We start from the raw sequence: 25,007 nt of genomic DNA, 5'->3' as shown, positions 1-25,007 counted from the left end.
TGTGCATGTTTATGTATGTATTCATTTATTTAATCATTTAATTGTTTATTTTAATCAGTTCGATTAGATTTTTTTTGTCAGTAAAATGTCCAAAAAACACAATGCTGCACATTTTTGCCATATAGCAGCTCCATTTTGCAATGTCTCACAAAAACAATTAAACACATCGAACTAAATATAAAGGTTATTATTTTACTGTGAACTCTGGAAGTATCTTGTATGTTTGTTTGTTTTTTCAAATTGTAACAAACCAATTAAACAAAATGTGATGAAGTACATTTACAGGACAGGAAAGTGACGTGTAAATAATTTATTTTTCCTCTTTTTTTTTGCTGTAAACATGTACATACTTATTTTAAAAGAATAAATATCAGGCCATACATAGCAATGCACCTTTGTCCATTTAAGAAAAAAGAAAAACAACATTCCTTGCAACCTAGTTAAAGTGCTGAGCTGTGTCATGACACGTGTGTGTGTGTGTGTTGTTACAAATAACTTTCAAATAAAATTAAAAGACACAAAACAAACGATGTCTCTTTGACTCAAATGTATCTGCTGCCATCTAGTGGTTCAATATTGTAAGCACAAGAAAACATTAAAAAAAATCTGGTTACTTTTGCCCAGGAAATGATCTCCAAATGACCTCAGCGTCTTCACTCAGAGCTGAAATGTATAGGTTTGTAATAAAATCCTCTCTCTACAACATGAAGAAATATAACAAAGACAGAACTGAGTGGTTCCCAAGTTTGGAAAAAAAAACAGTGGATCAAATTTTTCGTATCATTATTTCCCCAAACTGATTAATCAAATAAACAGCACACATTCACTGAACCTATTCACTTTTCACACATTACTCAGGTATCCATGACAACACTAGGTAGGTATAGTAAGGTATAGTATATTTTAAAATTACAGCTGTTTTTGAGTCACACCTGGAGGTGGATACTAACATCGCTGTCTTTTCTGTGCAGCAGAAAACCAGGGGAATAAAAAACATTTATTTTAGGGATGAAATCATCAATTCACTGTTAATATAATTTGAAAATAAAGTGCACTTCAGCTGGAGGGGGTGGGGGGATGGCAGGCGGCTCCAGTCCCGCATCAGGTCACTCATTAGTTGACATGGTTTGCTATAACATGCTGATAAACAGATGTGATAATCTCTTAAAGGTCCTGTTAAAATCCCAAGTCTCCACCTCACCTGTCTCCTCCTCACCTGCCTCATCACTGCCACACCTACCTGGACCACACCCCTAATCCTATATAACCCGCCCCTTCCGCCCTTTGACCCCCCCTATTTTCCCTCCAAACAATCCACAAGAACAAAGGGACACTGGCTGTGAGTTTTATAGACGTTCGCTCATTTAATGATTCATTTGGTTGATACTACATATTGTTTGAAGATTTACTTATTGTTTGTGTTTCGTTATACTAGATTCCTGAGTTTAATCCTTTCATTACCCCTAGACCCTTTATATTAACATCTGGAGCTGGTGCCTTTTACAGAGGCTGCCATGTTGGACCACCAAGTTTTTATAGTGGCCCACAATGGACAAACTAAACATATTTTGAGTTTTAATGATAATTGAAGGCTACACAGGCATGCAGGAGACTAACCCGGCCACTGGGGGGCGACATCCAGTGTACTCTTAGTGCCAGGCTCAAAAAGAAGTGGGAGGGAAAGGAATTTGGTGAAAAACCTTTTGCCAAATCAAATATAATCACTTCTGCCACATAGAATGTGTCGAGGGCCGGGTTAACAACAACGGCCTCCAGTGCTGATGGAAACTGTGCAACTGTTGGCCAAAACTCAAGGAGTGATGTTGAATGTTGTCAGGGCTTATGCCACAAAAAAGTGGGTTGTCAGTTAGAAGAGGAATAGGAGTAAGTTGGATGAAGTATAGAGAGTGTTGTCTTTGAGAGCGTGGTGATGGGAGCAGACTTCTGTCAGCATGTTGGTTAAGGGAACAGAGGTGACGAGGAGGTGTTTGGGTAGGTATGAGGTCAAGGAGAGACATGTGGAAGCACAGATGGTTGAGGGATTTTGCAAATAGGATGGGAATGGCTGTGGTAAACACAGTCTTCAGAAAGAGGGGAGGAACTAAGGGTGAGCTATAAGAGTGGAGGAAGATGTTCACAGGGAGATGCAATCTGAAGGAGATAAAAGACTGCAAGGTGATGCCAGGGGAGCGTGGATAGGCACGGATTAGTTAAGGAAAACAAAGAAGAGAAAGCAAGTGAAGGCAGAACCTAGAATGTTGCAGAGTTCAGGGAGGAGCTGCAACAGGCTCTGAGAGGTAGTGAAGAGTTACCAGATGACTGAAAGTGCAGATGAGTTGGTGAGAAATACAGCCAAGAAGGTGTCCGGTGTATCCTCTGAAGAGGGGACCGAGGATAAGGAAACTTGGTTTCAACAGAGCTGAAGATACAGAGTGACCCAGGTGGAGTTTGAATGGTTTAGGAAAAAAAGTATAGTGACTATAGGGGTGTTGAAGATGGATGTGCTGGGCAGGAGGAAAAGAGGAAGACCACAGAGAAGGTTCATGGATGTTGTTAAGGGGGATGTGAAGACAGTTGGTGTAACAGAAGAGGACACAAGGGAGAGGACAAGATGGAGGTATTGCAACCAATAGATGGTGCCTAATCCTACACACTGTACCTTTAAAATATGAATGGGAAGTGTGGACCTGATTCTGACTTAAGCCCGAAAGCTTAAGATAGTGGTTTATCCTTGTCCTAAACACTGGCTCTTTTTTTTTTTTGTTGTTGTTCATTATCTAAAAGCAGCTTGGTGTTAGTACACAAAGCTCACATATATGACAGGCGTTGCTGGTAATTTTGGCAGGTAGAGGTCAGGAAATGGCAGCAAACCATCCGTGTCTATGTGTGTCTGGACTGTGTAGGCTTTCACTGTGGCTCCCCACTCCAGCACGGAGCTGTGGATGATGCCCAGTCTGGCCTGTTCGTGATAGGCCGCACCCAGCTCCCGGCCCAGGAAGATGTCTTGGATGTGGGTCGATGGAAAATCCAAGGAATCTCTCTTCATGTCTGTAATCAGGTCCAGGTATGGGTCTCTGTCCCTGTTGTAGCTATTTGTGCCCAGTTGAGCGCCGTTATCTGTGTCTGTGTCACTGTTTGAGTCTGTACTCTTGGCTCTGTTTGCATCTGGACAGTGGTGAGGCGCTCTCTGAGGCATGTTCACCACTGTCAGCCTCTCCAGGTGCTGAACAGCAAAATGTCCCTGCAGGGAAGAGGAGGCCGTCCCTCTGGATCCCCCTGCGCCACAGTGGATCAGTGTGAGGTGCCTCACCTCCGAGTTGTTGAGCAGACGAGCCGTGTTCGACGGCGACGTGAACCAAACAGTGAGACGTCTCATGCGGAACACGGGGGATGAGTGCGACTGAGGGTGGTGCAGCGTGGAGAGCTGGATGTCCTTGCATCTGCAGTCTGTCAGTGATGCGACGCTGCACGGCTGCGGGTCCTGGCTGCAGGAGTAGTAGAAGAAGCTGTTGTGGGTCACATAAGCCAGGCGCAGGTCAGAGCGCTGCAGAGCCAGAGACACACACAGCAGCACGCAGAGAGGAGCAGGAGGCCTGAAGGCGGGCATTACTACTGCAGGTGAATGTCAGGCTGCATGGTGAGTCGACGAGTGAGTCAGGTGTTCAGTTACCTGAGCCTGTACAGAAAGAAACATGTTTAAAAGAGTAAAAATTAAAAAGACGAGGACTAAACGACACACTTAATACAACTCATGAATCAGCTGAAGAGTATGTTAGGGCCACATGTAAACAAAATATTTTAAAGAAAGTAAAAAAAATGAAACAGCAGAAGTTTCGAGATTCGCAATATTTTGAATATTCTTTTTCTCAGAAATCCAATTTTCTGACACTAATCTCATAATTCTGACAGAATTCTGACTTTAATCTCAGAATTCAATCTCGGATATCTGACTTCAATCTCAGAATTCTGACCAAATGTTTTTCCTTCCAAATAGTTTTTTTTTTACATGTGGCCCTAATTCTCTTCCGTAGACGTAGCTACAAAGTATTCAAGTCAAAGACAAAATCGTTAGCAGTATAACGTTGACGGTTTGTGCATGCAGACTTTCTGAAAGTGATTGTATGACTGTATCACTATCAGCTTAGTTCCTGTCATTATTGTTATTATTGCATGCCCTGAATATATCATCACTACAAACATCATTCATAATTTTTGTCAGAATTGTACACAATGATTTTTTGCTCTGTGGCTTCTCTATAATCCCTAACCAAACAAGCTATAAAACTAAAACTCAAGGGAACTGTCTGTTTTATGTACTGTATTATTGTTTTGTATTTTGGTTATTCTCATTATTTTATTCTATTTTTTTATTGTGAAGTACTTAGTGATTTTATATCTGTGAAAGGTGCTTTACAAACACAATTTATTTATTTACTTACTTACTTACAGTCCAAGGACAGATGATGTCACACCATGTTTAGATTGTAAAGGCCACTGAGTCAAACAATTTGAAATACATATGTTTTGCCTCAGGCATTATTTTTTTCATAATTTGAATGCTGTGGCTGAGAGATGCAGCTGGTTTACGTTACATCATATTAAGTTTGGTTGTTAAAACCAGGTTTTTGTTGTTGTAGCAGCAGTCAGACTTCACTGTATAACAAACAATGGTCGCTGAGTCACTTTTCTGCTGTAGATCGTGTTTCTAATGTACTGTGTTTATATATTTGATTTCACTTGTTTTATGTATGCATTGTTTGGGAGGCAAATACATTTAGTGATTAACAAAGTTTCTGTAATCTGATCTCTCTCATTACAATTCAGTGTATATTCCAGTGACTGAATGCTGTACTTTTTCTTTCGTTAAGACATTCGTCCTCAGCTGGTTTCAATTCAGTTCATGATTTACAGCAGGAACATGTAACCGAGAGCAAAGGGAGCGGCTGTGAACTTTTTGTCTTTAAGTTGTTGCACATGGACACGTGTAGCAAAGAAAATTAGCTGTATATCAAAATACTGTTCTGGTACATTTTTGTGGTAAAAGCATGAGCTCCAGATCAATCCAACGCCACAGGGTGAAATAACTGTTTATGTGAAAAGAGTACACTCGGGTCACGGTGTGGTTTTTCAGCTCAGGTTAGCTTTTATACATGGGAATGTTGTTATTATTGGATGTTTGGAGCGGGAATGATCGTTCTCTCACCCGTTCAGACTGGGGAGAGAGTGGATGTTGTGCGATGGGTGGGTCCTTCCTGCAGTCACACACACACACACACACACACACATAAATGTGTGCAGCTATCCGTTTAAGGACACTGCATTGACTTCTACTCATTTGGACAGCCTTAACAAAGGGTTATCCCTGACCTTAATCATAAACAGTTAATGCCTTAACCTATAACCACAACTCAACCAGTTCCTCAGAAATGAGGTTCTGTCTCAATTAGGACCAGGTTTAGGTCTCCATGAGTACTATACTGGTCCTGACAAGGTCAGTGTTCATGCCAGAAGAGGTCCTTAAGAGTGAACAAAGACAAGAGCAAACACACACTTAGAAAATTATAACTGTGCTTTGAGATTCCAGGGAAAACATTGTTTTGAAATCTTTGCTTTCTCAAAGGTCAGGGCAGATTTTCTGGTTTGGCAATAATATCAGACCAGAAACATAACGATCTGTCCCACTTAAGACAGAGTTTACCACCACATTCTTCCTTTGGAAATTATACAGAAGTGAATGATTGTTTATATAGTGTAGTTAGCATTCCTCTCCCCCCTCCCCCTTTTATTTTGGCTCATTATCAGTTTATGCTTGATGCTGCATAATGTTTATTCTGAGTGAAACAGTTGCTGACAATTTTCCCCGAACACACCCAGATATAATGTGTATCACTGTGATCTCTGGAATTTAAAACACAGTTCTGTGGGTTCAAACAACTGTGAATGTACACGACTTACTCACCCACCAGTGGAGTAAGATGAACTCTCTCAGTGATGGAAATATGTGATTAATTCATTGTTAATGATGATCAGCTTACAGGACAGCTCTGATTTCAATGCCTCACATTTCACATTTTACTTTTATTTATGATAGATTTGGTTACTATACTCTTCACACAAATCAAAATGCAATAATCAAAATTGACATTTCTGTACTTTACTATTTATATTTCTAGCAACGTTTACATTTCCTAAATAAATAGTGTACATTTACGCCACTACATTTCCTCTAACTACCTTTGTTAGTCGTTACTACCAAATAAAATCAGAAGAGTTGGTAATGGTGTGTATTTATAGAGCTTTTCTAGTCTTGATGAGCTGCTAACCCTAACCCTACACTACAGTTTTCACCCATTCACACGCTGCAACATGAGGTTAAGTGTCTTGCTCTAGGACACATATAGACTAGCACAGCCAGGAAGTGAACCCACAGCCTTCCAGTTGAAAGAATACTCGCCCTACCACTGATCTGCCATGGCTCAATCCTTTTTAATACTTTTACTTCTAAAACTTAAGTACATTTGATATCAGAATTACTTTTTTTTACATTTTTTGGCGAGATATTGACTCAAATATCCCCTTTAGATAGTTTATACAAGACTGGTAATAATCAAAAAATACAATATACGATGGCAACTATAAAGGGATGAACGTATCAAAACATGCAGTATACACAAATACAGAAACACCACCACTCCGTTCACTTAAAGGATCTAAGTAAATCTTCCACCACTGATGTTGAGCTGAAGAGGTTCTTCTAACACATCAGATCCCAGTATTACTGTCACACATCTTCACCACAGCCCATGGGAATACACAAACACTGAATTCCAGGATTCAAAATGCCTTTTTTTTTTTTTTTTTTTACTGTGGCCTCAAAACTGTTCACTCCACTCTTATGTCCAGAAATATGAGTCCCACTGACTTGTGAATCGTTCTCTCTGTGTCCGGGCTGTGAAAGCATTCAGACTTTCCACTCGCCACGATATAAAACTGAAGGAATGTCCAACCACATATCTGCTGCATGAATCACGGACTTCAGCCTGAAGTGACTTAACCCTCAGGGTGGGTTAGTGGTAAAGTGAAATTTACGTTTAAGCTTCACAAATGACATTCCGGACCGGACACTTCTAGTGTCTCACGTACCCTCAGGAGAAAACTGTGAAAACACTGAGGTGACAGGGTGACAGGGAACCTCAGGATCTGTCTGTTGTCCATCATAAACAGTGGCACAACTTACAGTTTTTAATCTGAAGAGATGTTCAAGAATGTGTCTATTACATAGCACAGACACTGGAACACACACACACACACACACACACACACACACACACTATGTCATGTATATACAGCAGTAACGTAAAGCTTTCTGCCTCTCCTTTCACAGACTACACACCACAGGGTTTAACTGCCAGACACAGGCATACACTTACAATCAATTAAACGGTGATCGACACAAAGAAAGCATCCCAGTTTGTGGAACTCACCTCAGTCTGCTGCTGAAGCGCTGGCTGGAGTTTTGTAAATGCGTCAGTTTGAGTGTGGGATGGAGAGGGAAAATAATTCACACATCATGTCCAGCTGACGTCACAGTTCAGCATGGAGGAAGCATCCAATAAAAAGGGCAGTAACTCACTGTCTGCAACTCACTCACAGATCAGGAATTACAGTCTATATATATATATATATATATATATATATATATATATATATATATTTTTATATATACATATGTGTGTATATATATATATGTATACATATACATATATAGTAGACAGACTATATATATATATATACATATACTGTATATATACTGTGTATATCTATACTACTAAGTACTGTGTCTTACGTCATTTGAACAGTAGTAGAAATTAATTTCAATTATGATATGCACATTGTCTGTTTTTCATCAGTAAATAAAAATCTCATTAATTATACATTAATTGTTACAAAAAAGGTACACATGTGCACATACGTACGTACACATGTGAATTTCTCTGTGAGATGAATAAAGTATCTATCTATCTATCTATCTATCTATCTATCTATCATGTTATCAACATGCTTTCATCACATATTCTGTAGGTTACTGTTCATACACTTGCCAAAATACCTGTACTTTCATTGTTAAGGATGTTAAGGATACATTAAGCGGTTCACTTCTATGAAATATTAAGTGTTTCCCAACAGGATAAGGTGTTTTTTGGCAAAGGTCTCAGGAAAAGCTGGTGGTTTCCCGACAGAGTGAAGTCACTGTGAGGCAGCGTGCGCTGCATTCAACTGCCGTCGGACAATTCTAAATTTGAACATAAACTTGAATAATTGCTCTAGTTGAAGTGCAAATGCTGCTATGACTTTACAACTGAAGTAACTGGCCGGTCCTATACAGCTGTGAAAATCTGAAGCATTTATACAGCCAACAATAAGTTTACTTGTCATACCAGTGATGTAAACTTCCAAATTTCCCACAAAATAGCTGTAGAAGGTAAACATAATATACAGGTGCTGTCACACAGGGTTGACATAATGTGTGGTGACCTCAGAAAAGTCTGATTTGAAAGGTATATACTTATTTGCTCAACAAGTTCATAAATGCTGGTTAATCTAAAACAAGTTGCAAAAATATGCAGGCGATTCCTTGAGCCAAAGAAACTCATAAATATTGTTATACTTTTTTCATTGTGTAGCTAAAATGGTTAATTTTGTCAATGTGAGTACATTGGAGTAGAAGAAACTATGAAAGCCCATTTCCACCGCATGAAACATATCTCATAATTATGAGATATTTCGTTTTTAATAAGTCATAATGACACAGTAATTCATAACTATGAGATACTAGGTCATAATAATGACTATGATTATGCGATATAAGGTCATCACGATTATGACCTACTGTCTCGTAGATACTAAGTCATTTTAATGACATACTAAGTCATAATAAGTATATAGTAAGTCATAATTATGAGATATTAGGTCGTCATAATTATGAATGACTTCCATAATCCGATCAGATACTAAGCCATAACAATAAGATACTACGTCATAATTATGAGATAGTAAGTCATCATCATCATTCAAGTGTACTACAAGTATACTTATTTTATACTAAAACTGAGGCAGTGTACTTGAAGTTTACTTTTTATATACTATATATACAAAAGTATAGTGAAGTATACTTGGCTTATCCTGAAAAGTATAAAGAATAGTCTAAGACTAAGTACATTAATACTAAGACTTACAATTACACTTTAATACTAAAGCTTATACTAGTACTTTAGTATACGTTTTACTTCTTTCTGCCACAAAGTACTAATACTTAGTATATCTTGATCCAAGTACAGAAATAAGGTCAAGTCATTGACCCCTACATTTACATGGCCGTGGCTCATCTTTAAAGGTTTACAGTAAATAGTATGTGTGCTCAATTGCATTATCTTTATGTACCTTAAAAACATACACAAGAACAGAGAAACATTTGACTTGAGTTTATTGATCAAGTTCTAGTCCCTTTCATAAGGGTTTGGCAATGGTGTTATGTACACAGCCTTATCTGTTTCAACAAGAACACATTTTGTTTTAAATAATGTCAGGCCAGACAGCATTAACAGTTTCAGTTTTTTTCACACATTTTTTGATACTCCCCACCAGACTGTATGTCAGTTAAAACACCAAAGGATCTACTTTTTTCAGTAAGACTGACATCATGTTCCTGCAGAAGTTGTTTAATCTGTGCGTGAAGGGGAATTACAATAAAGTAGAAACCCTTTTTTAAACTTGCGTTGGCATCAAATACTGTGTTGCAAAGGGTACAATATCTCATAGACACCAAGACATAATTATGAGACAACAAGTCATATTTATTAGATAATAGGTCATAATAATGATATAGTATCTCATATCATTAATATGACACTGAAATAAATAAAATGTTTCAAGTGGCAGAAATTGGAACTCATTTCAGCTTTAGTTTTAAGAAAACCCGGGGAAAACGGGTTTCTCGTGGTTAGCAACGGGATTTACGAGGGTAAGTGAAGGCAGCATTTGCGCGTGGACGTATCCGCCTTTCAGGAGCGTCCCGCAGCGTAGCTGAGCGGAGCTCTGCGTGAACCACAGCAAGCTGCTTGCCGTGTTAGAAAGAAAAAAAACTGTCGTTTAACTACCTGATATTGTCTCTCCCTCGTGTTTGACCCGTTGACTCAACATTTGTTATTAACAAGAAGCAAGCGGCGAGTGTCTGGTTATAAAGTGAGCATGGATTCGCTCAAACCTCCTTCCGTTTTCCACGTTTTCCTCTGGTTACCAGTCGCACTGGCTCTCGGTAAGCTACATCTCTCTCTCTGTGCACATACTAGCTCTGTCAACATGTAAATAACAGCATGTACAACATGATTCACTACACGCTGTGTAGTGTGAATGTTAAGGCTGTTATTAGGAAGAGAAGGGCTGGAGAGTCGCTGTTGTCGTCTATTGTCACCTGGAAAACACGACAAATCCATGTTGGCTAACATGTAGCATTGTTCTGGTTTGTGGTTTTCCCTGTAATGGGCAGCAGTAAATACTTTATGGTGTTGAAATACAGCTGTGACACTGACAGTCTGTGCTAGTTGTAGGTGTCTGTGTACGTGCATCCCCGTGAGTGAGCAGGCCTGGGTCTCTCTATCCCCAATCCTCCTTTTCCACCTACTCATCTGTCCACACCACAGAAAGTGTACACTCAATCTGAGCATGACATTGAAAATAAATTTTGCTCCTCTCTATGGCCACTCATTTTATACTCCCTTTCATGTTACTTTTAGTTTTACTCTTGTTCAGGTGTTGTTTTCATTTCAAGCTATTCCCATTTGTACACTCACCATTCACAAACCCTATGAAGTGGCATAAATCAGTGTGGTCCAATGCTACTGTAGCCAATCTGCTTGTAACAAGAGTTACTTTTCTCTTTGTATAATCTCAAACCATTCTCCTCTGACCTCTGGCTTTAACAATACATTTTGCCCAAATTACTGCTGCTGCTTATTATTATATTAACATATATCATTATATTATATTATATTAACATATATATTAACATGAAAATCCCACTGAATCAATGGTTTCTGAAATACAGTCAGACTAGCCCATCTGCCACCAAGTGCCATGCCATGTTCAAAGTCACCTAATGTCTGATGCTGGGTTTGCATTTCAGCAGGTCATCTAGACCATGTCTAAATGAGTTGTGTTCAGCTGATTAGATATATTGAGTGAACAAGTGGTTGAACAGGTGTACCTAATAAAGTGGACAGTGAGTAAATGGAAGAAATCAGAAGATAATGGCAAACACACACTTGGGTCAATAAACCAGACCTGAAGACTTTTTTTTATTTCCTCATTTCAGTTTTTAGTATTACTCAATATCCTAGGGCATTGCACTATATTCCACTTTTCTCAGGCTGACTTCAGAAGGTTTGCAACCCAACGGCGTTTATGGAATTAGATTTGTGAAGCAAGAAAAATTGACCAAAACCAAAATGAACCATCAAAATACACAAACTGCAAATAAAATATCGATTTAATCAATAAATAAATTATTTTATTTATTTGAAATCACACTTTTTGTTAGCAATGATGGGAATTTTGTTTGCACTCCCCGGCTTTTTGTTTGTGATTCTGACCATGGGCGGGGCTAATGAATCTGCCTGCTGATTGGCTGCTGAGTTTTAGAGCGACAGCTCAATTGACCTGAAGTTGACACAGGCTTGGAGTTGCTGTCCGTCTGGAACTCGTTCGTAATACCTCAAAGATAATCTGAAAAACACTAGCTACTTTATTATTTCAATTATTTCAATTATTACATTTACAATTGTTACAAGAAGCTTGTCAGTTGTCGGTGGGGGAACGAGTTCCAAACGGACAGCGACTCCAAGCCTTTGACTACTTCCGTTCCATCGAGCTGGGGTTCCGAAACTCTCAAACTCGGTAGCCGATCAACAGGCAGCTTCATAAGCCCCGCCCATGGTCAGAATCACAAACAAAAACCGGGGAGTGCAAAGAACAAGTTTGGAGCACGAAAGCAAAAGAGTTGGAGCAAGTGAAATTCCCATCTAACATAAAGATAAGCAAAATAAATAAATAAAATACAATCATTTTGAATGATTAAATCGATATTTTGTTTGCTATTTGTGTGATTTGATTTTGCTATTCATTTTTGTTTGCTCAATGTATAAAGTGTTGCTTGCTTCATGAAAATTGTGTTACTCTAATTCCATATCTGTGCTGTGTAGAGTGTACTGTGCTCAAATGTACTCATGAAAATGAGCACTCATCATTTATATGCCAGACCTGGTGTTGTGTTACAGTCAGTGAGTGCGCTAATACCTGCATTCGCTTTGAGAGCCATTGCTGATGATGTACATTTGTGATTACCATCTATCAATCCTGTTCATTTAGTTTGTAATTAGCATTTGATCTATCATTTATGTAAAAAATGTGAAAACCTCTCATCATGACTTTATTCTCTCTGTTGGTTTTGGAAATTGATGAATGAATTCGCAAATATTGGGAAAATATGGATCGGCAACTACTTTGATTTTGTGTTAAACGTTCCTTTGTACTTCATTTATTTATCTGTGACTGTTTTCATACTACATTAGTCAGTTAGTTAAATCGTTTTGGTTGACATAAGTGAAAGTGAAATACATCCTCACGTTTTCTTTTTTTTTAAATCATCAACCAACTGCATGTGTAGACATATGTGGGTGCATGAAATAAAACATCTCTGGACCAGTCCAAAGCAGTTGGTTTGTTCAACTATTGTCTCCACCACCACTACTTCATCTCCAGGTTTCTTTGAAAAATGTCTTGGCATCTAAAAACGTTTTTAAATATTTCAGACATGTATTGATTTGTTAAAGCTTTTACTTCTGCTAATTCAGCCTCCTTCATTATCGATCTTGCATAATACATGAAATGAATCACTAAGTGACTTCGACCAGTGTATCTCTTCCGGTTTATCACACCATCATGTGTTTCCTCAGATGAAGTTACATTTGTGAACGGAATTGACTTTAGTTTTTGAACATGTGTATGTGTCATCTGTGGTAGAAAAGGTGATCGTGTGTGTGTTTGGGGCTGTGGTTTTCACAGATGTGAAGAGTGTTAACACACAGTGTTTTAAAACACGGTGTGAAACGACTTCCTTTTCTCATTTGTATAGTTTGTGGTGGAGAATTAAATCCTGTGATATTTGTGTGTGGTTGCTGTTTTTAGTTGCTGTTGCTAACCTATACTGTACACAGTTTCTGTACACAACAAGTTACTAAAACTTGTGGCTCTTCCCATTTCACTGCAAAATTGTTCACTTTTGGTTTGGACACATTTATGTCAATGCATTTTGTGTGTGTGTGTGTACATGCGTGTCTTTAGTAGGCTGTGTGGACCAATTGTCAAGCAAACCTATCTTTCTGTCCTTGTGAGGACATTTTAGCAGGTCCAAACAACTTTAAAATGACTTTTGGAGGATTAAGACCTGGTTTTAGGGTTAGGCATTTAGTTGTAATGGTTAAGGTTTAGGGGGCTAGGGAATGTCCGCACAAAGAATGCAAAACCAGCGTGTGTGTGCGTGTGTGTGTGTGTGTGTAGGCCTGTGTATAAGCACAAGTTACAAGTCAAGAGAGAAAAGTGAGAAAAGGAGAGGCTGATGTTGTGAATTTAAACCAACATTATCAAAAATATTTGATAAGTCAGTTGAAAGTGAACCGTGGCTAATATTTCCAACATTTCCACAGTTTTTCACATGCAGTGAAATGCAGAAGCTATGCGGAAGTTTCAGCCACATGATTTCTAAACGTCATCCTTTATTCACTGAATTAGTCGAAAGGAAATCACTCAAAGTCTTTGTTCACAGTTTGCAGTAATGGTGGTGTTCATGATATCCAGTGGACTGAGCCTGAGTAGACGATACTGAGGCATTTTAACACAGATCAGATAATGTCAAAGCAGCAATTGACAAACAAAGGCTAGGAAGGGAGGGCTTTTACATTCAGACAGGAACCAGGACAATCTTCAGAGTCTGGAAGGAAGGATATTGAAAAACTAAGAAGAAGGAAATGTGTTCCACCGACAGTCAAGTGCCAACATTAGAAGCCAAAACAGAGGGGGCTAGTTCAGATGTAATGTCATTATCAGGTCTTCACCAAATGCTGCAGTTTCCATCTCCCTCAAGCATAACAACCTTTTTCTAACATTTCAAGACTTTTTGATGCTGGTGTTTTATGTGCAAATTACAAATGTGCATTAAAATAGGATGATGGCAAGTTAGGAGATATGATTTTAAAGCTAGAGTGCATAGCTTTCAAATGTAAACAAATGTCAGTTAGATTCAAACGATTGTAAAATGAGTTTACGATCGTCCTGATTAAGAGTTACTTTTGCACCAGGATAGTTTGATTGGGAGGAGCATGGACAACGTCACACAGTTACAACAGCTGCTGGTTTGAGGCTGAGGAAGAAGAAAACCTCATTTGTTTTTCACAAGAAGCTGCCCAGTATGAGCAGCAGGCGAGACAGCGAGCTATCCTCACTTCCTCTCTTTGGCTGGCTAGTCCGTGTGAATTGTGTCTAGTGTTGAATTTGACTTAGCATTCAAAATGGCACACTACTAAACAGGGCTGAACAATTCATCAGAATTTAATCGAATTCACAAATGACCTACTGTAATTATCAAATCACAGAAATCACATTCTCATGAAAATGAGAACAATTATGTAAAAGTGACCATTCCTTCTCATATAGAAAGTGACAAAATAAAATAATAGTTATTGTGATGATTATTGATTTTTTTTTATCATAAGAAAAAAAGTGCAACAACAAATTAAGTACAAATAAAAAAAGTAACACTACAATGAAAGTCAAATAACAGTAAAACAGCACCTTGTTAAAATAAATAAAATAAACAAATACTTGTGTTTTGTACGTTTGTCTAAAATGACATTAAATGTACAAAATACACTTGTGCACCTTAATGTGTCGTAGCCACACACACACACACACACACACACACACAGAGCATTGTTGCATTTCTCAGTCTTCTGTTGTCTGTGCAGAATAAGTGTTCTTTGTTGCACGTCTATGTGTGTGAAGTAACGTGCGTTTTTGCCTGTGACCTCCTTTTTGAAGTCTGATAGCACCTGCTGTCTCCTGCTGCGTTTGAACAGTGCTTTTGTTGTTGTCAACCTCATCTGCGTCTTAAGCTGATTTCTTTTTTTCCTTCTTCAATGATCTCAGGGTGACATCCTTCTCCTTGACTCGTGTCACCTTACCAGTAACTGAGTGTTTAGTAAATTTCCTTTAGCTGAGGGTTTGACCCAAACATGACAGTCTGACCTTTGTGTAACTGGTGTTTTGGCCCATTCTGTTCAAATTCTTTCACAGATGAATGTATTTATTATATACTTATTTATAGACTTCGCTGTATATGCTAGAGGCATGGTTCTCAAACTGTGGTCAGTGTACCACCAGTGGTACACAAGCTTCCTCAGGTCGTACTTTGAGGAAAATAACAAATACTGTTCAACTGTATAAACCAGGGTATGTGATTGGAGTGGAGCTGAGTAATTTTCTGGGTAGAAAATGAACCAAATAACAAAAAAATTATAATAATACTCCATCTTAATCTGCTTTGGCTAAACAAGTGTACGTGAGAAAGATTATTTTGACAGGAAATGCAATTGCGATATGATTCGCGATTGTCATTGTTCTCCTTTTCATTTGAAAAACATTTAAAATGATTACTGTGTGATATTTGTGCAGATCTGTGAGAAACAAAGATGTTCCCTTCAGTCTGTAGAAAAAGATGTGTATAGATCAAGAAAATAATTTATCTAAAATTATATTGTAACTGAAAATGGCAGTAGGCTGTATTGACATTTCGATAAGGTTTCTATTAATTGTTCAACTGTAGATGATGAGCGAGAACAAATCTGCCTCCTGTGAAAAGTAGTTGACTTTGCTCGGCCTTTTCACGCGACTGTATTTTGTGATAATGGTGTTACTTCGAGAGCTCATTATTTCCTCAGTTGATACTTTGTGTAAAAAAGTACCACTGCACTGGATTATTTACACCCGTTTAGCCTGCGTTAACGGGTGTAAATAATCTGTAAAATTATTTACAGATTATTATTTAATGTAAAAAAATATGTATCAAACCTAAAATATTTCAGTGTGTGTGCGTCTTGAGGCACCCTGTGGTGGCAGCCCACGGTAACCACTGTTACGGCTGTGGTTGTCACATCTACAGTGTGTCGATGATTTCTCTTTCACTTGTCTCACACCTCAGTTTGTGTCTTAGCCTCTGTGTGTACGTGTGGGTGTATGTTGTGTGAGGCCTGTGTCACGTGAGTGCAAGCAAATGTTCGTTCTATGAGGAACTGAAACTAAAATGAATGGGGATTTCTCTCTCTGGCCCTTTTGATAATAAATGTGAAAGATTATTAAGTAGCTCACTTGAAGCCTTTGTTGTTTAGTCCAAAGTCCAGTTTACTGTCGTACAGACAATAGTTGATTCTAATTTTTTTTACTGCTGTGTCCTCTTCTACTCTGTCTGGGGTTTTTTTTGTATTCTTGGCTCTAAAGAAGAAAACGTTAAACGTGTGTCGGAATCACTGGTGTGTGAACACAATTACTGTAATTCTAAGAAGCACCTGTTTCCTGTAAAAGAGAGTTGAATGTCAGTCTTGTGTAAACACGATGTGGGCACACAAAACCAACTAGTGTGGTGCAGTCTCGATCACATCTTTGAATCATTTTATTTTGCTGAGATGAAGTGAAAGTGTTGCCACATGGAAACCACCGCCAGTCTTGGATTAGTTTTGGTTTAATATTTTACTGCCAAATTTGCAGAGGTTTATACATTATGTTTATTTTGTGTGTTTCTTGACAGTATGTTTATGACCCAAAGACCCACTGATGACAGCTCGCCATGAGTGTCAGTGTAAATATGAGTTGACATGCAGGGCCATCTAGTGGAAAGCTTATGGTACTAAACATCCAGCCCCCCTGACAGAGCCCTATTGAACAGGCCAGAGTGATTATCATAAGAGTCTGTAATGTCTCGGGATATTCCCAGCTTTTGGTCAGTATTTTTCTACTAGTGATAGCAGGGAAAAAAGGGGGAGTTTTCATCTACAGTGTAATAATTTGGCAGTGTTACATTCATTTCTTGGTTGACATCATTTGTCTCTCATTTCCACAGTGGAGGAGCCGACCAACGTGACCCTGCAGTGCCACAATATGCACAACATCGTGCGGTGGAGTTACCCGCGCCTCTTGCCAGGGCTTCGATTCAGAGTGGACATCCTTTCATATTCGGGGTCAGCTATAAACAATGTTCTTCTCTTTGCACGCGAAACCATTTATATATTCATTTATTACAGATAATCTTTGCTTCAATGTTGCACTATATTGAAAACCATAAGTAATTGATGTCCAAGTGGAGTCAGGAGTGTGTCCTCACATTGTATTTTAAAATAGTTATCCACTTCATAATACTGTGTCCTTAAGCACTTAATGTACGGCTCACATTTTAATTATTTTCAAATTTGGTTGAGTTAATAGTCCACCCTTAGAACACAGAGCATTTTTTCTGCTTTTTTTCCGTGACTCTGTTAAAAACGTACAGTGTATATACAGAGGCTATAAGAATGTGCAAATATAGAGCGTCTTATATCCTTTATTTTCAGCACAACCTATAGGCAATCATTTTCACAAACTGTATAAACACACCCGCGCAAAAAGTACTCAAAATGTTCAAAATCGGATTGAATTTGGGAAATTTGGAAAAAAGTCACAGTTCATAGTTCACTTGGCCTAGTTTATATGGCCAAAAAGAACAGGAAAACGGTCTATTTAGTGACTTCGGCACAACTATTGCTACTTTATATCGCAACTAAAAATGCGATATTAAATGGATCATAACTTTTGACTCAACAACACGTAAAGAAAACCCACAATTTTTTAAAGTCTGAATATGTGACCTATAAACACACACCCCCTGGATGTCCATATAAGGAGTTGAACCTGTATTATACCTTATAGATTAATACTATATAGAGCTGCAATACCTATATACAGCTGATTATTTTCATAATCGATTAATCTGATTAATCAAGCCATTGTTTCAGCCCCTATCATATATGAATAACAACAAAGGGATAGTTTTGGTTTTTAAATGTGGTTTTGACGCATTAACACTGATTTTTACCACGCATGCTCTAGACCTGTGTGGAAGCCAAACACTCGCTCTCATTGAAAGGAATAACTAGGAATAAGACTAAAGCCACTTAATGAAATGTTCAAATCAAATCTTTGCATGCATATCTTAAGAATATGTTTGCTTCTTTATCTCACTGTTAGACAGAACTTTCTTGCTGGAAACTGAAGTCTGTAAACTCACTTACTCTCCAGCACCAAAGTTTATAGAAAGTTTTTAGCCTGCGGGAACAGAGGCTGCTCATCAGCCACTGAACAAAGGATTTCAAACCCTAAAGTCACAAGATAACACATTTAAACTTACCAATGGAGGCAGCAGTGGATCAACTCTGCGAAACAGTTGACAAAATTCAGTTTCCAGCTGGAAAAGGCTAATGTCTAATGGTGAGATAATGGCGATCATGTTCTTGAAATATTATGGACTTAAGGAGATGTAGAGTGGTCAGCCTTTCGTGAAGTGAAATAGTTGTTTTAAAACAATATTTTTTTATTTACACTGACTCTTCCTTGACTCTGTCTTCAGTCCTGCTGATGCAGTTTGGGTGGACCCACCAGCTCTACAAGCCAACGTCTCTTCTCTCTCTGATCCAGACAATGAATATTTCCTTACTGTAACTGCAGTCATTGGTCAGAATGAGTCGGTGTCGGCGCCTCCCGACGGAATCACTTTCAGCTACTTCATGGATTCTCCCACAACTCAGAAATGTGAGTAGAGCGGCTAAGTGTTCCCACAGGTATGCATTGAACGTTTAAATAAGATTCAACAGAACAAATTAGTTCACAAAAATGTTAAGGCTAAAAGAAACAAGAACTAAGACTAAAGTAAACCGCAGAACAGATGGGTAAAAACCCCTGACCCCTAACTACAGCATCAGATTTGGTCGATGGATGTCTGAACAATAGGACATTTCATACCAGTATTTCCTATTCCTACTTACTGTGATTGGTTTATGAAAACTACCAATCCTTTACAATGACTTTAACATCTTTGTTTTGTTTGTGTCACATACGACTTGTTCTTTCCAGGTTATCTGGACCTCCCACCAGTGAACATCACTGCCCGACCGGACGACATTATTGCATTCAGCTTCACACATCCTTGGCTTTTTTACCACCCGGCGATGCCCAGCAGCCAAATCTCAAGACCCAGAAATAAGAGACGCCATTATGCACAGAGGGAGCTGCCTCTGTTTAATTATGGTGTTGTCATCATCAGCCAGGTCAGCCTATCTTTTCTATCTGAAGTTTGTTATAAGACATTGTCATAGTAATAATCAAAAAGGAACTTGGCTATAGACTTAAATGTCCACATGGCATCAATGAAAAATTGTTTGTTTGTATTTGCCATTGCACATGTTTTTTGGAGCTCCACGGTTTGTTATGTGTCGTGCAGAAGCAGCCACACCATTTCAGGTGTGCGAAGAGTGTGTGTAAGCAGGAGATCCCAGTGGAACGTGCACGAGAGGAACACTGTCTGAACATCACGGGAGAGATGCAGAAAATCGCTGTTAAATCCACACAGTTGTACTGCACCGGGCCATTTTCAGAAACGTCAGAAAAGCAACATGAGCAAAAGAGTTGAGTAATATTTTGTTTGTTTCACCGTGTCATGTGCAGCCTTGCACGTGTGTGTGTGAACATCTAAAGTTATGTTTACGCCTCGCAAAGTCATAATACTGTTGTGAGTTCACACCGTGCGTGACATGGGATATCAGCAACAATAATTCTGTATTTCCCTTTGAAATGGTGCCACAGACAGTTGTAAGGCAAGGCAAGGCAGAGTTGAGTATGTGGGTTGCGCCCATGAAAAACTCGCCAAATCTTCCCTGCCATTGCCAAACAGCTTATTCTGCTATTGTTTTGTGTCGTTTATTGGATTGGATGATTGAAGTCTGAAGAAACGAGACATACTGGCAGTTTAACAATTGATTCATTTAACAAACTGGGGCCTCAGTTGCATGTGGAAGAACCATACACAGCCACAACAGCCTGGCACCTCCTCCTCCTCATGCTGGTCACCAGCTTGGTCACACAAACAGCACGCCCAAGCTGATCCCACAGGTGTTCAATAGGGTTGAGGTCAGGACTGCAGGCGGGCCATTCCATCCTCTCCGCTCTCTGATAGTATGATGATAAACCTCGCACTGTGGTGGCGAGCGTTGTCATCTTGGCGGATAGGGATCGGCTCCCAGACTGTGGAGATATGGGATGGCCACTGGTTGCAGAATCTCATCTCAATATCTCTCTGCATGAATCTCCACAACACTGTCACTCTATCGGTGCAGCAATCGGCATAGCGTTCTCCTCAACGTGTTGTGGCTGTGTATGGTTCTTCCACATGCTACTGAGGCCCCTGTTTGAGGAATCAGTTGTTAAATTGCCAATAAGTCTTGTTTCTTCAGATTTCACTCATCCAATCCCAGAAACAACACCAAACAAGAGTCAATGGCAGAAGACGCATTTAAAAGGGAAATAAACAGGCTTTCCAACAGCATAAGAAACATACTTACAACAAAGATGTGAACAAGGTTTAAGGCTGTTTGTCTTCAGATGTCTTATAATGTTTTCACTCTTCCATCTAGATTATGTCATCTACATCGTGGTCAGCTTGCTGTCCGTGAGTGTGGTCGCCTTCATCCTTTTCCTGGTGTACAAAAAGATGACCAGCCCCAGAAGTGCTAATGCGACATCTATAGTACGTTGAATTCATGTATCGTATTTGAATGGAAGAGATTAAGTAACTAATGAGAAACGACGGCAGTAAAGAGTTAGCGCTGCCAAAGCTAAGTGAAGCTGTGACTAATAGTAAGAACTATTACAAACTAATCGGTTAGTAAATGTGGATGTGATCAAATTGTATCCGGAGTGGAAGTTCAATAAAAATGGAGTGGTATGAATGTAGCTCAAATGACCGTTCCAGTGCTCTAAAAATGACACTAAAATCTCCTTTTTGTCTTTTTAAGACGATCCACAGAACCAGGCCGAACACCACGGCAGCAGTTGAGGAAATCACTGTGGTTCGAGTGGAGCCTTCCTCTCCCACACCTCTACTGTCACACCACTATCACGACAGCGGTTTCACACTCGCCGACGGTGGTTCAACGGAGCCCGATGTCCTGCGTCTGCCCATCGGGGTGTCGACAAATGGAGGCATGCGCGAGCACGTAGAGACGGAGAGAGCGGATGATGAAGGAGAGGGTTACAGGGCAGGAGGCAACTTAGATGAAGCGGAGACGGAGAGCTGCAGCGAGGCTCCTTCTGGCTACGAGAAGAGAGAAGTGTTGGTCGAGTTGGGTCCAAATGACTCGGTGGAGGGCTACCGTGCCTGAGAAGATGCACTTTCCTGGAGTGAGAAATTAGATTTGACGGTGACTCTTAAAGGATGCAAAAGGGATATGTGGTTACACATTTCAGGTGTTTTGTTTATTTTGATTTCACCTTTTCATCAGTTACACAGTTTCTTAAAAAGTCAAGACAGAAAGAGCTACGTGGATCCTTAGAGTATTAGCAGGTCTGTTTTATTTAACTTTTTTATTCGACACATATTTGTGTGTCAACTCTCAACTTGCTATTGTCGATAAGTCTTCATCAAAGAGACTTTAGATCAGATTGGCGTCTTTCTGGAGCGAGAGACGGAGGAAGACCGACAGGAAATGGCCTTGTGTCAGACTCGGCACCAGGTGATGCAGGGACCCCAAAATAAGTGCGTTTAACTGTGAGAATTAGGACTGAATGATTTTTGGGGGAAACTGCAAAGTGACATTGTGTTTTGTTTTTTTTAAGTCAAGATTTTAGTCCATTGCTGTGTTACAAGTTGACATCTTGACTGAGCATCACCACATGAGGTACCATTAAAATACTCATTTTTACTAATGCAATGCAAGGGTGATGAGTTAAAAGGTTGTTGTTTTTTAGGTTGCAGTTTGCCAATTGCAAAAAAAAAAGTATCATTCAGGCCGAATTGGAATTGAAATATTTGAAAAATATTTGTCCATAAAATGGCAATGACAATACAATCTGAAAAAAAACCGGTATACAGTATGTGTATATATAGCAAATATTAAACAAATGTCATAAGAAATAAAAAAAATTCTATTTTGTCCAACATTTGGATGAAAAAGTAGAGTTTTAATGCACTTTAGTGGCATTTATCAAGTTTCTAAAACATCTATAAATAATTATCATAATTATCAGCAGACGCCAAAGGAAAAATATTTATTTAAGATGACAAGTATTCTGTTGATACTTTCTGTCGAAAAAGTATCAACAGAGAATCAAGATGAAATTATGTTGATTTTAAATTTGGATTATAAAACTGACTTTAGAACGCAGACTGGCATGTGTCTGACGGCCAAACCTCCTCACGTCCTCGACAAACATCTCTGCATGTTTTCTAACACTTTTATTTATCTAATGATTCCATAGTGACGACAAAGATCATAGCTCTTTTGTTTAATAATTCCTAAATCACCGCCCACTTCCTTAGAAGTGGGATTTGGAACCAGCAAAATCAAGTCAGCTCTTCCCAGAAAGAGGGAAAAGAAAGAGTTTGAACTAAAATTGCTCCCACTGGAGCACTTTGACCTAATTGTGCCGTCACGAGAGAGCGAAAATCAGAGAACAGTGTCTTTGCTCTCACCACAAATATTCACACACACTTTGACTTCAATTCTGCGGAGTCACCTGTTCCTTGACCCCGTTTCCGATTAGATTTATAACCATTCAGTCCGTGAACACTGTGCAGTTCAGTGACTGGACTGAGTGTGAAAGAAGGTAAAGAAGAGTGATTTCTTTGTCCATGAGGCTCACTGATGCTTCAACTTTCAGGACTTTACTGCAATGAATCCTGCACACAGACTCGAAAGGACGTTGCTGTGTCTCGTTTAATAAAAATAACAAAACTTAACGTATCAAACAAACACATACTCTTTCACAACACACTTACTCTGCTGCACTCACTCTAGCATTACTATATTCATAACTTACAGAGAGGTTTATTCCCAGTGGAATTACATTTCTTCTAATTGCACTTTAAAATAATTGCTGAATCACTAGTAGCACCTTAAAAATACAGTCCAATGTTTATTAGAACGTCCTTAAAGTGCCGTTTCTTGAGAATCCTGGTGTTATCACTCAGGAGAACCAATGCAAAGAAAGGTTAAGCCTGTCTTTGCCAACTGAAGTACTTTGTGTACACTTAAAGTAATTTAATACTTCTAGAATGTTGACAATAACTGCATCCATATAATAACAGATCATTGAATCATTGACACGTGTACTAGAACTTAGAATGAGCTTATTATTATTATTATTAGTTGAGTGTCTTTATGCTCTGTATGATTGTGACTAAAATGAGGTGATGTAACATGATATCTGCTCGTTCTACATACAACATTACCATGTCATTTTAGACAATGTTTTGTTTTTGCAGTAAACGGACAAAAAAAACCATCAATCAAATCCATTTGTTTGACGTGTGTGATGTGTGAGACTTGCGTCGCATGTGGTATTTTATTTTCCTCACCCTCTGCTTCCTGTGTGTGGCCATTCATTAATCCCTCTGTGCAATGGTGAATAACAATAACCTTTTGTCGTGTTGTTGCACAATCGGCATAATGTGTTTAAAAAAAAAAAAAAGAATTGGTGACGTCCAATGGTGAAACTGCAGATTGTAGCACTTGAGGAACTATTGTGGCCTTTACCAACAAGTAGGGCTGAACGATTTTTGACAGGAACTGCGAAGAGGAAATGCTCATTTCTGCATCGTCATTCTCATTTTCAAATGATGACTGTGTGACGTTTGTGCAGATCTGTGAGAAATCAAACATGTTCTCTTCCGTCTGTAGAATAAGACGTGTATTGCTCGAGACAATTATTTAATTATATGATTTCGATAAAATGACATTGAATCGGGGCCACACGGTGGTGTAGTGGCCCGGTTGGAACAAGGGCCTTTCTGCATGGAGTTTGCATGTTCTCCCCGTGTGTGCGTGGGTTCTCTCCGGGTACTCCGGCTTCCTCCCACAGTCCAAAAACATGCAATGTGGGGATAGGTAAATTGGACACTCCAAATTGACCATAGGAGTGAGTGTGAGAGTGAATGGTTGTTTGTCTCTATCTGTGTGTGGCCCTGCGATGGACTGGCGAACTGTCCAGGGTTTACCCCGCCTATCGCCCGATGTAGCTGAGATTGGCACAGCACCCCCCGCGACCCTCTGGTTGAGGATAAAGCGGTAGATGATGACTGACTGACTGACATTGAATCGTTCAACCCTGCCGTCCAGGAAGCATGTCATTATTCTTCTTTGTTTGTGCTGCTCGCTCTGGCTTCTTTGTCCTTTTGGGCTGCCGTAGAGACATGGCACCACAAGGTGGCGCTCCCGGGCATTCACAGTATGTAAAGCGATTATACACTTGTACAAACACGCTTGTGCTCATTGTTTGCCAGCGAGTCCTCGTAAAATGTTACACTCTGGAACTTGAACCGTTTTAATGAGCGCGCACTTCCTCTTTGCTGTTACCATCAGATGTTACCATCTTTGCTGCATCCTGAGCATTTAGGGCTGTGCACATCTTTGGTTTAAAGAGACACAAACGAGACACAACAATAATAATAAAAATAATCTTAACCTGATTATATTCAGACATGCTGAATCTGCTGTGTTATGACTTTGGGACAAAAAAAGTGTCTAAAACAGTTACAGTGTCAGACCCTCACATCCCTGTTTATGTGACTAAACCAACAACTGTTTTGTTTTGTTTTGTTG

The 25,007-nt window shown here is 39.2% G+C and overlaps 2 protein-coding genes across 4 annotated transcripts; one reads left to right on the top strand and one right to left on the bottom strand.

Moving 5' to 3' along the window:
* Positions 1-295: 295 nt before the first annotated feature.
* On the bottom strand, positions 296-7,537 carry si:ch73-52p7.1 (uncharacterized protein LOC100321084 homolog). 2 transcript variants are annotated; one of them, XM_058650751.1, is made up of 3 exons: positions 7,485-7,519; positions 5,204-5,252; positions 296-3,676 (listed from the first exon to the last, which is right to left on the bottom strand). In XM_058650751.1, the coding sequence occupies exon 3, from the start codon at positions 3,605-3,607 to the stop codon at positions 2,795-2,797; it is 813 nt and encodes a 270-aa protein (XP_058506734.1). In that variant the 5' UTR covers positions 3,608-3,676; positions 5,204-5,252; positions 7,485-7,519; the 3' UTR covers positions 296-2,794. The 2 variants fall into 2 exon arrangements, with proteins under 2 accessions (XP_058506734.1, XP_058506733.1); XM_058650750.1 differs by lacking the exon at positions 5,204-5,252 and having other exon boundaries at positions 7,485-7,537.
* Positions 7,538-10,056: 2,519 nt separating this feature from the next.
* Positions 10,057-24,169, top strand: ifngr1l (interferon gamma receptor 1-like). Of its 2 annotated transcripts, none has more exons than XM_058650739.1 (7): positions 10,057-10,315; positions 17,225-17,342; positions 18,764-18,945; positions 19,267-19,460; positions 19,637-19,817; positions 20,823-20,935; positions 21,204-24,169. In XM_058650739.1, the coding sequence occupies exons 1-7, from the start codon at positions 10,249-10,251 to the stop codon at positions 21,567-21,569; spliced, it is 1,221 nt and encodes a 406-aa protein (XP_058506722.1). In that variant the 5' UTR covers positions 10,057-10,248; the 3' UTR covers positions 21,570-24,169. The 2 variants fall into 2 exon arrangements, with proteins under 2 accessions (XP_058506722.1, XP_058506721.1); XM_058650738.1 differs by having other exon boundaries at positions 10,058-10,315; positions 19,634-19,817.
* Positions 24,170-25,007: the final 838 nt, after the last annotated feature.

This window comes from Solea solea, chromosome 15 (assembly GCF_958295425.1).
Source record: "Solea solea chromosome 15, fSolSol10.1, whole genome shotgun sequence".
In the NCBI taxonomy this organism is placed as follows: Eukaryota; Metazoa; Chordata; class Actinopteri; order Pleuronectiformes; family Soleidae; genus Solea; species Solea solea.
Note: the sequence above shows the minus strand (reverse complement) of the source record. Positions and strands in the feature narration are given on the sequence as shown.